The sequence below is a fragment of the Simochromis diagramma genome, unplaced genomic scaffold (genome assembly GCF_900408965.1).
Source record: "Simochromis diagramma unplaced genomic scaffold, fSimDia1.1 OVJJ01000487.1, whole genome shotgun sequence".
In the NCBI taxonomy this organism is placed as follows: Eukaryota; Metazoa; Chordata; class Actinopteri; order Cichliformes; family Cichlidae; genus Simochromis; species Simochromis diagramma.
The window spans coordinates 4,420,125-4,435,822 of NW_024387305.1; the positions used below are offsets into that span (position 1 = coordinate 4,420,125).

The 15,698-nt window shown below is 40.6% G+C and overlaps 1 protein-coding gene across 1 annotated transcript in view; it reads left to right on the top strand.

Moving 5' to 3' along the window:
- xylt1 (xylosyltransferase I) overlaps nucleotides 1-15,698 on the top strand; it is a 79,590-nt gene that overhangs the window by 45,463 nt on the left and 18,429 nt on the right. Inside the window, exons 3-7 of the mRNA XM_040004387.1 lie at nucleotides 2,870-3,042; nucleotides 3,142-3,344; nucleotides 8,314-8,394; nucleotides 9,613-9,829; nucleotides 10,194-10,370. Of these exons, the coding sequence (XP_039860321.1) occupies nucleotides 2,870-3,042; nucleotides 3,142-3,344; nucleotides 8,314-8,394; nucleotides 9,613-9,829; nucleotides 10,194-10,370 (851 nt within the window). The remainder of the gene's footprint in view (nucleotides 1-2,869; nucleotides 3,043-3,141; nucleotides 3,345-8,313; nucleotides 8,395-9,612; nucleotides 9,830-10,193; nucleotides 10,371-15,698) is intronic.

The window sequence follows — 15,698 nt, forward strand, 5'->3', positions numbered from 1 at the left end:
AATGTGTTCACTCTCTTAGCTTCCCGTGTGTAAACTTTTTCTAATAATGATGTTACCCGGCTACATTGCTCCAGCAGGGAAAGCAACTGGCAGCTGATGCATCATAACAATCGAGTGATATCATAATGGCTTTGTAGTGAGAACGATTCCATACTTAAACATGCTATAATGAATGTTTTTGAAGGGAAAGCTCTGTAATGTGAAAGCGCTCCAAATGAATCCTGTAAGTGCCAGAGCTGCACTGTGTGTAACAGAACCTTTATGTGTGTTTGTGTGCGTGTGTACATATTAATTTGGAGAGGATTTGTCAGAATTTGAATATAAATTAGTTATTTTTAAAAATAACCTGAGTAAACATATCAAACGTGGTCCAGTTCCCGAGGGAAAAGGGAAAATACTTAATGTATTTATATAAATAAAATCCATCAGTGTGGTTTATATCCACAAACCTTGCTTTGTGGCTTGTTTCAAGCAGCTGGCACTATCCCTGAGACATTTTTAAATGCAATTTGGTACAATCCCTTTGGGATATAGCTCAGCTCTTGTTATAAGTCCTCATATGAGCAGTTAAGAAGGGGTGGGTAAGAACTCCAAAGTTATACGAGATGATGGAGGAAGAGAGTGGGGTGATAGCAGATGAGGGAAGGGCAGTTTAAAAGATTGATGGTGAAGGAAAAGATGATGAAGAGTGATGAGTTGAAGAGGAGGCCTTCTGTTTTCTTCTCTTTTTTTTTTTCTTCCTTTCTTTACAGCGAGCGCTGTGGTAGCTGCAGGTACATAGTGTGATTTTTAAAAACTCGACACGTGAAGCTCTTCTGCGGATAAGCACACGTTTGACAAGACTGACAGCAAAATTTAAGCACACACACACACACACACACACAGCCATGCTCATTAGTTCAGCTAGCTAGCATGGCACACACTCTCAAAGTGCTTTGTGAAGCGACTGGCCAATTATCCGTGTGCAAAGCAAACCAGTGAACCTTCTTAGCTGGCCACCAATTACTGTTCAATCTGATACGGCCCACAGCAGATTTTCCCCTGAGCAGTCACTCACACACACACACACACACACACACAAACGCACGCACGGACGGAGACCGAGAGAAACAGCAGCAAGAAAGATGTGTGAGTGAATGACAGGAGCCATGGCCAATTGGAGCTAAGGGAGCATATCATTACCTTGACCCTTGTTGTCAGCCCTTAAACACAGCCATATTGGACACCTGGCCTTAAATTTGAATGAATAAGATTAGCTGGAAAAGAGGGACTTCTTAACCCTGTTTCTAAAGAGTATACATGTCAGACACAGTAATTAAAGGACATCATAGCCAGATGCAGGCAGGAGCCAGGATGGGCTTTTTCTTTTTCTTTTTTTTAGGAAAACCTTACCCCAGGGGAAAGAACAACCCCCAGTATTCCCTCAGCTTCCTCTGCTTCTATAGCAAATACAGGCTCTTGGGAACTGAAGTCCCAAATTATAGTCATTAATCTCCTTAAGACACGTTCTGTGAACAAACATGTCTCGAAAGCTGCGTGTATGCATTTGCTGTAATAACTGAAGATTCAAAACAAACAATGTCTGTAAATGTTGGGGGGCTTGACAGTGTAGAACAGCTTGAAGGAAGTTTTTTTTTAAAAAAAAAAAGATTATTTTTTAAAGTGTTTTTTTTTTTAGTGGTTAAAGGCAGTAAGAAACCACACAGTGGAGCTATGTGAGGTTAACAACGACTTTCCATAGATTGCTGGAATTGTTTCGTTCGAAAGTGGCCTGGCTGGCCACAAGCAGGGCTGTGTTTGTTTGCACGCTTATTGTTGTCATTTGTGCAAAATCCCATTCATCTTTTGGGAGTTTCGCTTTAGAGGAATGGTGGCATATTGTCAAACGATGCTCCACCCTGAAAACCCGAAAATCCCAGTGGATTCGCTCGTAGGATTCCTGTCAAGGGGAGGATAGTCGTTAGAGTGGTTATTGTCTGGCTGAAAACTGTCATAGTTCCAATTTAATTACATAATAAATGGATGAATGGCTTTGTGGTCCTTTTGTTGTGTGGCTGAATTAGCTTTCTAACATTTCTGTTCTTTTTTCACTCACTTGTCAGTACCACAGATCTGACCTAGCTTTCTTGTAGATGTGCATATTTTGACTCTAATCCTAACCTAGTGGTATCAAAATGTGTGATTTTAGCCCTGTGATCATTTTTCCTGGCAATCAAAAACTTTTTCTTTTCAAAAACTAACTAAATAAATGCCTTTTGTTCTACATTTAAAGGTTAGAGTTAGGTGAAGTGTTATTGCTCATGTCTAATAAGAACACAAACCTCAGAGGGTTATGGCTAAAACTGTCTAAAATATGCATATGTACAAGAAAGCTATAACTCGGTCAGTGTTTTCTTCTTACTCTTACTGTATATCTTCATATTTACAAGAAAAAAACAGTCTTTCTCTATCAGGAAAACCGTTACTCAGTGAGCATTCACTTGTGACATAGCCGTTTAATTATTATGAATATGCTAATCATTACAGAAACTTGTACTCGCTGTGTTGCTTAGCAACCTTGTTATATAGCTATTTCCTTGAATTGTTTAATAAGAGAATGACATTTAATTATCATTACTATTTATAATCATTATGCTTTGCATTTCTTCATCCTCTGAAGATACGTACAGGTGCTCCCCATCGTGTACTGACTGATACACTGTTTGCACGGCCTCTCACAGCTTCCATGAAATAACAGATTTGATTTAGTAATTAAACATGTAAACAACCCACGAATATATCACTGATGAAGGATCCATGCAGTCTTGTGTGAATTAAGTGCAACAGATTTATAGGAACGTGAAGACATGGTGTCTTTTTACATGCATAGGTAAAGCCAACGTGAATATCCAGTGGGATGAGGACTCGGCTGAGAGCTTTCCATCAAAACCAGTGAGAATAGCGTTCGTACTGGTGGTTCATGGACGAGCCTCTCGCCAATTCCAACGTCTCTTCAAAGCCATCTACCACGCCTCTCACTACTACTACATACATGTCGACCAGGTAAGGCGCAGATGGCCATTTTCTTTCATTTCCAATAAGTGAAGCTTCTAAAATGTATGTGTACCGTTAGTCCATGTTTGATCAATCTTTTTGTTTCAGCGCTCTAACTACCTGCACAGGCAGGTACAGGCCTTGGCTACCCAGTATCCCAATGTGAGGGTGACTCCATGGCGCATGGCCACCATCTGGGGTGGAGCCAGTTTGCTGACCATGTATCTTCGCAGTATGGCTGACCTGCTGGCCATGAGAGACTGGAGCTGGGATTTCTTTATCAGTCTCAGTGCTGCCGACTACCCCATAAGGTAACAGCAGAGGACCTAATAATTAAGGCACCTCAATAAAGAAAGATGTGAGATGTTTGAAGGAAAAGCAGTTACTCCTAGTGAATCCGTAAAGAATTGTCCTGCAAGGAAAACTGCAAAAGGTGCAAGCATCCACTGAAGGTCAGAAATCTGTGCGCTTGGTTTTCTCTTTAGGAAGCCATGCACCACAGTAGTAGTTCACAGCCAATATGGAAGAAATTCAATACACAGTAGTCTGAGCTCTTGTGGTTAACTGTGAGCTTTAAATACAGAGTCACTCCAAAGCAAACAAATCAATGGAGCCGAACCTCTACTTTCTCCGACAGCATTCATTCACACCTTCCACATCTTCCAAGTGCCTGCTTCAGCGGTGAACTGATTGCAGTTTAATTGCCAAGGGTCAGTGCCTAGTGACTCTCCAGGCCTGTTGTGCACTGTATAGTCTAAAAGTCATCTTTTTACTCAAAAACCTCCCACTTAAGAAGCTGCAAAATGTAATTAAAAGCTACAAAGTCTCTGTGAACTAGACGTGAAGTCAGGGAAGTAGCCTACTGGAAGAGAAATTTCATGACTTTTAAGTTTTTTTTAATGTGAGTTTATAGTCCTTCTGGGAGTTGAGGGTCTGCTGGGTTTTTGATGTAGCTCTGCAGCAGCCAATTAAAATCCTCCTATTAAGGAGCGAGTTATCTTTTCTGCACAGCCAGATGTCCACCAGTTGAATTTAGACAAGCTGTAATGGCCAGTGGGTGAAAGGAAGCTGGGTGTGATGTCTCTACAGCTGGAGCCAAGACGCTGAAACAAATGTGGATTTTGTTCATGGGTGGGTTCAGTCTTGTTGAGTTAGTCGGTTTCACCATGTCGATGAATGCTGCTGACATGCTGTCCATGTGCGTTTGCCTTTTCGTGCGCGTCTATGTTTCTGCACCACTTTGTGGAAGCCTGACTTTCTGTCTTGCCGTCTGGATAGTTCGGTGTGTGTCTCAGCACCTGCCTGTACGCAGTTGTGTGTGTTAGGCTCTCTGTGTGTCTGTCAATGCATGATTAAAGGTATTTGCGAGTGTGCGCGCTGTTTTCTTCCCATCTTTTGTCTCCTCATTTGCATTAGGGTGATGTTGTTGAGAAAAGGGCTGACGTTGGAGGTTTTAAGCCCCATCTGTTGGGAGACGAAACGATTGATGGAGCGAAAGAAGGAGCCGAGAGGCAGAAATTGCAGGGAGTGGCGGAGGAACAAGAATAAGTTAGAGAAAGGAAACAAGACGAAACGGCATGATTTGGATCCATGCGATATAAAAATATGTAAACTGAGTTGTATCTTTGCTTAGTAAGTGCATTTGTAACCACAGCTTGGATTTGACTAAGTCTATGCAGTGCCCATCTACAGAGTTAAACTTGCAAATATAAACCTTTAAGTGGCACGGCTGGATCCCAGTCAGAGAGTGAGTGCTGCTCAAGTGTCTTCAAGCAACAAAGTGAAGCCCATTCAGCTGTTTTTTCTTTTTTCTTTTTTTATGACCAGACAATCCCTTCTCATCTCTTTAGGAAGGAGATCCGGAAAAGAGAGCCGCTCTTCCTTAGGAATAAACACATCAGCATTACATTATCATTATGGACTTAGGTTACCAGCGCAGAAAAACATGTTGGAATAAGCAGATGTCTCCCTCCTGTGCAATGGCAAACCAATACAGCCACATGAGTTAATTCATCACAACCCATAACCCATTACACAAATTGATCCTATTAAATGTATCCAAGGAAAACTCAACCATCTGCTCTAAAATGTCCTTAAGATGCAAAAACTTTGGTCACACATTTTTTTTCCATATTGATCGCACTGTGTTTTTGCAGGCAGGAATGTCGGGGGCTCCCCTGCCCTGTGCTGCTCTGACTATAGCTGTTGTTATCAGTGGGACTGGAGACAAGCATTATTTCCCCTCTAATTCCCTGATAATGTCTGTCCTGCCGCATGGATGGCTCTCAAAGGCAATCCCACAGCCCCTCACACCAGCAGAGGGTCTGTGTGTCCAGGGGGAGATATACCGTGTGGATGTGTGTTTGTGTTTGCCTATGTGTGTCTGTCTGTCTGTGTGTGTGTGTGTGCATGTCCAGAGAGGCCAGAGGATGAGTTACACGCTTGCTTTGTCACAGAATACAGTCCCCTTTCCCAGCTTTTATCTACACACTCTCCCTGCTTTTTACCTCTTTTCTTTAAAGCCTCTTTCATAGACTTTACAGCAGCTTTTAAGAAGACTGAGCTTTGTGAGGCAATGACTGGCTGCAGGCATCATATCTTCTAATCTCTTTCGCTTTGTCATCCGCGGCTGAAAAAAAAGTGCAGCATCTCATACTTTACCTTTGCTCATTAGGTGATAGGTGTCATTTCCTGCTGCGGGAAGAAAATAGAACATTAGCCCATTTACAACAACACCAACCCTTTCAAGATCCTGCTGAAAACATCTAGTTCTTTTATTTGCTGAAGTTTTGTAAGCTTCTACAGGCCAGATCCACGTATGAAGGATCCATGCAGTCTTGTGTGAATTAAATGCAACAGACTTACAGGAATTTATCTGTTAACATGCAGAGTAAAAAGACACTGTGCATGCATTCAAACTGTTTCAGCTGTTGCATTCAGCCATCCCCTCTTGAGCTGCATATTAAAAATCTTGGATTTAAAACAACACATAATAAATATAACAGTATGATCACAGCTGTCATACAGTGGCATAATAATTAAGTTTAATTGGCCCTTTTATTTAAAAGGTGCATATTTTTTCAGTGACAGGTGGGGTTAAAACTAACAGCGCTCTGTGTGTGTGTGTGTGTGTGTGTCTGTGTGCAGAGCAGCCACAGGGCCGAAAGTAAGCAAACTAGACCCAGTGGACAGGGTGACCACTCAGGTGGCAAATCTGGAGGTTGACATGAATTCCCTGCGTAGTGTGCATGTCTACAAGCATTTGTTCGTCTGTGAATTTGCATTGCATTGTCACTAGTAGTCACAGTAGCAGATACACAACGCGTAAGCATTTGTTTGTGTGTGTGTGTGCGGAGTTGAGACGGCGAGGACTGCATGCGCCTGTACAGCACATCATCAGTTAGGGTTTATGGCTCAGGACCTCCTGAGATAAGCCCCCCAGGCTGTGAAATTGCTCCTTGAAGAGAAAATGACATTAATATGCGCTTGTCCCTCCCCCCACTGATCCTTGAGCCTCGCTGATCTTTTAGAAAGGCAAGCCAAGCCATCATGAAAGGCTCCACCGCAGATGAAATGTTAGAACCATTGACTGGGGCATAGCCTGTGGAGCAAAGCTTTTAGCCTGTCTGGCCTGTATATGAGGAACTAGACTGCTCTACAATGTAAGAGCAGCATGAAGTCATTCATCAAAATCATGGATAGCACAATCTTTTGTATAATCCTAAATAGCTTTAACAGCTTGAAGGAACTCAGAGACTGATCCTGGGAGCAGCTGAGGCCTTTTCTTTTAATTGATTGATATGTGACTTTAAGCCCTCAACTATTTCCTTATTACAGTAAAATTCCCCTCCGCTTGAAAATGTGTTTTCATTGTTGTTACATCACTTAAATGTTCGAGCACCATTGTGCTGAACTGGACACAGGAATGCTGTCTAACATTAATCTTCTGAAGGGTAAAGTTTGCAGTTACAAATACTTTGCGATGTGAAAACTCTGACTCTCCAGTGAAAATAACAATGCCTAATAAGTTGCATATTGCATATTTTGCGATTTTATGTGTCATTAAAAGTGTGTGGAGATGATCAATAAATAAGACCTTGATAATACAGCTGATCTGCTAAACTGGGACTGTGGGTGTAGTCGATCAAATATAATTGTTATTGGTATTACATAAATCACATTTTTTCCCCTTTTTTTTCCATGTGACCAACTAGAGAACTGTAACACATATACTGAATGTTTTTTATGTGAGGCAAGCAGTCAGCAGAAAAGAATTACGTGTTCATGATGAATCACAACAATCACAATCATTTTCCATGTCTTTAAAGTTACCATAAAACACAAATGATCGTTTTTCCCTTTGTAATGTGACGCATTTCAGAATGAGACTGAATTTATGGGAAAGGGCATTTAAATCCGATCACATGTGTAGAAAAACTCACATTAGTCACCTCCGTGGCTGGTCCAGAATGGTTTCTCTTAATATATCATATTTAAGCTGCAGCACCTGTGAACTAATAACCAAAAGAAAAAAAATACAGTTATGTCCGTAACTGTAAAAGATGTAATTTTGTTCAACTTCCTCTTGTACTGGAGCAATTGTGTATATAAGAATATGGAAAATGAGTGTTGTGTGTCTATAAAACAAAGAAATAAAACAAAATATCAAAATGTGGAATTATTTCTTCACTTGAAATTAAAATGGCACAAGTGAAAAAATCGCTTACTCAGAGGCCCTGGCTCTACTCTGCATCTGTTTCATGCCTCCTGCCTAAACCAACAAGTTTTACTTTTCAGAGGCTCTCTGGGGGGACAGGGCCATAACTTTGTAGATTTCCTATAGAATCTTTTCAAATTAAAAGCCACCGCTTTGTTTTGAGGTGATAAAAATACTCAGTGACCTCGTACTGTAACTGGTTATGGCCACAATGATGCCTCTGACCTCCGTGAGAGTTAAAAGATTTAAAAGGTTTGATGACTCTGCTCCGAAATAAAATGCAAAAGCTTCTTTACTTCTTCTATGGTGCAGGACACCATAAATATCTATACAGGATTTCCTGAGCACTGATTTAATGTCTACTGCAAAGTTAAATTCAAGATGTGTGATCAGAAATGTGAAAACAAAAAGAAGTCAGTGCTATCATGTGTTTTTCATTTGTTAAAAGATAGTTTGCATAATTCTCCTCCAAAACTGATATTTGTGCTTCAAAATCAGTGTTTCCAGCTGGATGCTACCACATGTTCCTAGTCATAAGTAAATCATTATCTGTTATGTTTCAGGACCAATGACCAGCTGGTGGCCTTCCTGTCTAAATACAGATACATGAACTTCATCAAGTCCCACGGCAGGGACAATGCAAGGTGAGATGCAAATTCTGAAACGTAATTTTAATTTCTCCACAGCAGCCCACCCTCTCCCTTACTCTCTGGCTAGCTCCGTCTGTGTTTCTCTCACACACATACAGCACCTATGTGCACGCCCGACGCGCTCCTGCCAGCACGGTGTGGTCACTGAATCATAATACAATTAGCTCCCATCTGTGGCTTCATTAATTAACCTTCTTGGTGGGGTGAGCCAGAGAGGTGGCTGCCAGAACGTTTGTCTCTGCTGACGCCACCCTGCCTGCCTCCCCCTAGCTTTCAGCCACATCACACCCCGCTGGCAAACCAGTCATCACCAAACACTGTGGGCAAAAATACCCCAAAGCACATGGAAAAAAAATGTCCTGCATGAGTCAGCATGAGTCAGCACTACCTTTTTGTGTTTGCAGTCAGTATTTTATCAGTGCTGTATGATAAGAGTGCAGCTGTTTTGTTCCTCGTTTAACCCTTTATTAACAATTTGAGTGTGTCTGTGTGCCACAAGTTCACCCACTGTCACCTTTCAGAAGGTGAGTGTGTGTGTATGGGTGATGTCACCACATTTATAAAGTCCTTTATAGCCAAGCTATTATGACAGTCTTCACCTGGGGCACTTTCTTGGGCGACCGTGGCTCAGGGGGTTGGGAAGCGCATCTGTAACCGGAAGGTCGCCGGAAGGTCGCCTGTCCTGGTCGTTGTGTCCTTGGGCAAGACACTTTACCCTACCGCCTACCGGTGATGGCCAGAGGGGCCGATGGCGCGATATGGCAGCCTCGCTTCTGTCAGTCTGCCCCAGGGCAGCTGTGGCTACAACTGTAGCTTGCCTCCACCAGTGAGTGAATGAATAGTGGAATTGTAAAGCGCTTTGGGTGCCTTGAAAAGCGCTATATAAATCCAATCCATTATTATTATTAATTTTTCCAACTTTATTAAATACTAAGATTTTATTTTTAAAGAGAAAGTGAGACTTTCTAAGTTTTGTGTCCTTCCTACAGGAAGACGGTTGCTCTTTGCTATAAACGAGCGGAGCTTTAAAAAAATCTGTTTACAAGAAAGAAATTGGAGGAAAATATAAATATGCTGATGCAACAGTAACTGACCTTTCTGAGCTTGTTTTTATGTAAATGATATCTCAAAAAAAGAAAAGAGGACTTCACAACAACAAGCTCTCACATAGTCACTGATATTACCAAAACGTTGTTCCCGTGTGCTTGCTAGGTTCATCCGTAAGCAAGGTTTGGATCGTCTGTTCTATGAATGCGACACCCACATGTGGAGGCTGGGTGACCGTAAAATCCCAGAAGGCATCTCTGTGGATGGTGGGTCCGACTGGTTTCTTCTAAACCGCCTGTTCGTGGAATATGTTATCAACTCCAAGGACAATTTGGTCACTAACATGAAGCGCTTCTACGCCTACACTCTGCTTCCTGCTGAGGTAACACACACTGACAGAAGCTGCTCTCACAGGTTCGAGTGTCTCTTAATCTTTGACTGACAGGTAAACACTGCTTTGGACTTGCACCGTGTCATATATAGAAAAGTTTATTCTGTTCTCGTTTCATTGCCTGGAAAAGAATTTGACAGCAGAAATAAGATGAGAACTGAATGATCTCTGTGGGGAAATTGAATGTTTATCACGAGCTACTGTGAATCTCCTTTCTCTGCTCCTACTCTATTTCCTCTTGTGAATTGGATGGTGTAAAAAATAAAAGGTATACAATTTTCTAATTTCGTCTTTTTGTCTTTGCTCTCCGTCTCCTCCTCCCTCTCCCTATTCATTTCTGTTTCTCATTTTCCAGTCATTCTTTCACACTGTGCTGGAGAACAGCGCCCACTGTGAGAGCATGGTCGACAACAACCTGCGCATAACAAACTGGAACCGTAAACTGGGATGCAAATGTCAGTACAAGCACATTGTGGACTGGTGTGGATGCTCTCCTAATGACTTCAAGCCAGCAGACTTCCATCGCTTCCAGGTAGTAACGATACACAAATACATTTAAACAAAAGCTCTTTTGTGATCATTCAACAATAACTGTTAAAGGGGTAATTTGTAGAAAGGATTCTCAATAACAAAATGTTTAATCTTTTTAAGGCTGGGCCTTTGTTTTTTCATTTTTAAAGACAGTGTTTAAACATTAGTAAAAACAAATAATAAAAGGCTTAACATAGCAGTCTCCTTATTTGCATCGTAGCTAATTTTCAGTATCACTTAAGAATAAGGCGGGGTCAGTCTTTGGACCAATCACATTTGAGCAAGACATGTTTGCATATAGTTGAACAGATGGTGTAGAGAGCCAAAATGCAAGATTGAAACCATCACCTATCAGTTTTATTTTTTTAAATAGCTGTTTAAAATATATATTTACTGAGCTGCAGGCTGAATATGAAGCCCTGACATTTTTTGCTAATGTCTCCAGAGGTTAAGTAAGTGTTTGCAGATTGCTTAAAACCAGAAATCATACATCAAAATGACATACTTGACGTGCAGTTACAACATATCTATGGCATAGATTTAACGAGTGAGCATTTCAGGTACAGTAGTGTCTTATGTTTTTGCATAATATTGCTAATCACAAAGTGCCTAAAGATACAATTTAGAATTTGTTCTTTGCTAACTTTTCTAACGGACTGCAACTTAAGAAAACACCAGCAATGAGAAAAACGCTGCGAAACACAATGGAAATAGACCAAACGAAAAAGGAAATAGGAAAAAACAGGTTTCAAAAAGCATGAGGGAAGTGTTTCTGGGGAGACAATAACCTGACGGACCAGTTGCAGGAACCAAAACATGCTAAGAATTGCACTGGGAGACACTTAAAAGAAGTGGAGGATCTATCAGTTTTGTGAGGAAAGAAAAGATGAGAGGTAAGTGTGTTAGCCTAACTAATAACCTAAAAATCTGCCATCAGTATTATATGAATCATGAGATTAAAGCACACTTACCTAACATATTTTGGTTCCTGCAACTGGTCCGTCGGGTTATTGTCTCCCCAGAAACACGTCCCTTGTGCTTTTGGAAATCATTTTTTTCCCTTTTCTGTTTTCGTTTTTCCTATTTCTGTTGTGTTTTGTGTGCTTTTGCAGCTTTTTTCTTATTCAAGTCAAGTCAAGTCATCTTTATTTATATAGCACATTTAAAAGACATCAAGTGTGGGCCAAAGTGCTGAACAGAGGGATAATATAATAAAAAGAATTAAAATAGATAAGATGAAAACATTATAGAAAACATTGTAAGACATCCATATATGTTTATGTTTATTTTTGCTGGTGTTTTGTTAAGTTGCAGTCCATTTGGCCTCTCAGGGCCACTGTACTTTTCTGTTGTGTTCAGACACAACACTGGCTAATCATTAAGTTAGGTCCCTTTTTTGTTCTCCAATTATTTATAGAGCAGTGTTAAGTTACTTAATAAAAAAAAATCATTACTCTGAAAATGCTCAGGTAAAAAGGAGTGAAAGTGAGTGGAAAAAGCAGCCAGAAAGTTTAGCTCCTTGGAGGGTAGCTCAGGAGTTGTGCACAGTCCTGTACTAAGTTAACTATTAGCACTTCTTAATTAAAAAGTCTACCTTCTTGTCCAGATATGGTTACTTCCAGCCCAAACCCAGATGCTAGCCACAGTGCTAAAACTGAGGCTTTACAGATGTCATTCTGTAAACATTTAAATTTTCTGTGTTTGATTTAACTTAGAAATAAGGGCGTCAGCAAGTTGAAGCAAGACTAATAGGTTTTAAATCCATGAGAAGGGCCAGAGAAAAACTGATGCTCCATTTTCTTTTTTTGTTCGCTTTGGATTTTTTATTTTTTTTTATTTCTTTTAAGGAGGAGGAGGGAAAAAAGGATTACAGTCAAAAAACGACTGTACAGCAAAGACAGAATAACATTGTTGTGGCTTTTCCTCATCATAAGCATGAGTTGGCAGTATTTATGCAAAAACTCTTAGAGCCACAGCAGTGGGCTAACGGCTCTGCACTACAGATTAAAATATCATAGAAAATATAGTGCAGAGAAACGTCTGCATTGTCCATTAAACTATATGACCATATATAGGAAAACAAACTACCTTATCATAAAACTACAATACGAACAAACATAAAATGCAGTGAAAATGGAAAGAATTACGTGGCAGACAAGATGCAACTTCCGCAGTTTAAAAAAAAATCAAGCTAACAAAAAGTGCAGTTCCTCTAATGGCCACTTGAGGCTGACTCCAAAAAGCAACTCTGTGTTAAAATGTTCAGCCTATCACCAGAAATAGACGTTTGCACGCTGGTGTTGATTTACTACTACTTCTCTACCTTCTTGTCCAAATATGGTCACTTCTACCTCCAACAAACCACAATGGTGATAGCCACAGTACTAAAACTGAGCCTTTACAAACTAATGGGTGGCATCACCATAGCAACGTCAACTTTTTATGCCCAGTCTTTTGTTGTCAACCTGCTAATTTAGCTTTAAAGTAAAGTTAAGAATTAGAACAAGGCCTTAATATGAACACAAAGGCATGTATCAAGTGACTTTCTTTTGCTGGTCATGTAATTTTAGTCTAATAACTTTCGCCAGATGTCACAAAAGAGGGCGAGATGGGAAATTCTGCAGCTACAACAGGCCGCCAACCTGGGTGGTTGTGTTTAGTTATGAGGTGAGGAAAGTGAGGCATGTTAGTGTATATGACGCAGTGCAGTCGACTTGCCAGCCTGAACTAGCTCACAGGCTTTGCTCCATAAAGTGTAATAGAGCAGGTTTCTGTTTATCACATGATTGATCACATATGCAGTGTCTTCAGTCCAGCAAAAGCCAGTATTGTTCATTCTTAAAGAAAAGTCAAGAGCAAGAGCTCGTATAATTTTGACATTTATTACTGTTTCATTCGTGGGAAATTTGTAATATTCCCCACAGCTATTAACACGACTGCTTTTAGCTTCCAGCCAAATGCTATAGGCAGGAATGAAAGGATTTGCAAAACTGGAAATTCCAGCTGTCCTTTTATCCCATGTTAAGGAAAAGCTGCTGCTTAAGAAGAAAAAAAAGTATTTAATAAGCAAAACTGGCAAAAGGCCAGGGGAAAAGACTATGCAGCGGATCCTCATCAGAGATGTCAATCAGACACATCTTCAAACATACAAAAATGAATGTTAAAAACAGCACTACTTTCAGCAGACGTTTGCAGCACATCAGTATGTTGCAGGAAATCAGCAGCAGTCAATCCTTAAATTCTTTGCTCACAAGGTCTGTCCTCTCAACCTCAGCATCCAATGTATTCCCACAGCTTTCACAGTCGATATGTGCAAAATTATGTCTCAATTAGTATGACCCTGAAAGGAAAAAAATGGTAGGAATAATTAGATCTTCTCAGCCTTGGGTCTGTGATTAAGGAGACAGTTAGCTAGCCTTTCAAAATGAAAGTGAATGAGTGGCAGTGACTCTAGAGCCCCAGAGAAAGTCAGCGTCACACTTTTAATGCGCTCCTAAAATCTTAAAGCTGAATTACAAAGTGAATACAAATGTTCTGCCTCAGCAGAATATCACTTTAAGTCGTATCCTTCAAGAACGGTGAGTCATTTCATCTCTCCTCTTCTTTATATACCAGTCGGCGCACGGAGCTCAGCTTCGCCAAAGCTGTCTGCCGCATGTCTAGCCTCAGTCTCAGTTTAGTGCCAACCCTTTACCCTTGGCACTGCCGCTGGGTCTGGTTGGCACCTTGGTATCAGTGAAGTCCAATCCTGGGAAAAAAGACTTTCCAGAAGCAAGCCAGAGCTTGGGATTACTAGGACTTAATTTACCGTAAAGTAATCTCTTTGAGACGGTACAGCCAAGTATAGAAAACTTTCATTTGTTTTCCAGATCAGAACAATTTTTTAAAGTCAGTACAGCTGTCAATTTCCTACCATAGTTACTTTAAACTGTACTCATTAGAGGAGGAGTTTTATTAAGGAAGATTGGTGTAATGTGCCTTTTCTCTTTGTGCGTCTTTGTTTAGTAATGTGTTTAGAATGGGTACATTTTGGGAAGAATGTGAGAAAGACAGGCTGTGACAGGCTGCTGCTTTCAGATGATTCCACAGAGGGCACATCAGAACACCCACAAGCTCTAGGACTGTCTGGGAACTAAAACCCACTCCTTTGCATTTCCTTTGATATCTCGAGCCAATCTCTGAGTGTTAGGGCAACATCTGGTACTGTGCCACGCCACACCAGCATCCAACAGTTTCTGTGAGGAAAAAAGCACATCTCTCAGAAATGTGCCACAGCGTGATTTGGTCTCCTTTTTTAGCAAGTAGCACCGATGTGTTTGGTGCCGGTTGAATAGTTTGGTGTCTAGGACTTAAAAGATGTCTTTGTGTGGAAGCCAGGCTGTGAAGGTGGCAGATTTCGTGATGCACCATCAGCTGCATAACCAACAGCGTGGCAGGGACAAATACAACGTGGCTTGAGTGGATGATTCCAGGCAGAGCGATTAATGCAAAGAACTGATAAGGAAAAAGACAAATAATGGATAACTAAAGAAAAGCATGCAAATGTTTATAGGGTATAGTTTCGTGTCTAGTTCTTGCTTTTCTTTGTCTACTAGTATTGACTGTAGTTACTATAATGAAGCTGTCTGATACTGATACCCTAAGTGACTTACAAGTCCAGTGATGCACCCAAAGTCCTTCCATCAATAGCAATTGCACCATAATGTGATTAACCTTTAAACATCTGTGTTATTGGCGTGCAGGTGGATTTGCTTGTTCTGCCTCACAAGTTTCAGAATTTGTAGGATCATCTGCTGATGTGAAGTGACGTGCACAGGAGCAGCGTGAGGTTTTCTACGGGTTCTATGTCAGTGTTTTTAGTGATTATTTGTCCATTAATCATATGCATTAATAAATAAGGCGTTAATATAACATGTTTTCTAGTTTCTTTTGTTCTTATAAGCATCTGTGTGATCATTTTACACATCAAAGTCTGTTTACAGGTCTGGAGTTGTACTAAATTACCGATCATGTGAAAACTGTTTTTATAAAGCTGTGTGACTGCAGGGGAAAAAAATTTAAATTATGTCAATGTCAATAAAGAAAGGAATTTACCAGAATACTGTGTGGCAGCTTGAGGCCAATGACTTGAGGCTACATTAGCTGCTACAAGGATACGCAGTCAAATTTCCAGCCAACTGGCAGCAGAGCTTCATTGTGGGTAACATAAGCGCCAGAGCCGATGAGGAAGAAAAGACTATATTTGTGGTTTGACATTTTTGTCTATGGTGATTTTGTGGTGTTAAATTAATGGGATAATCTTTTAAGCTCATCTAAACCCTCCAGTTTA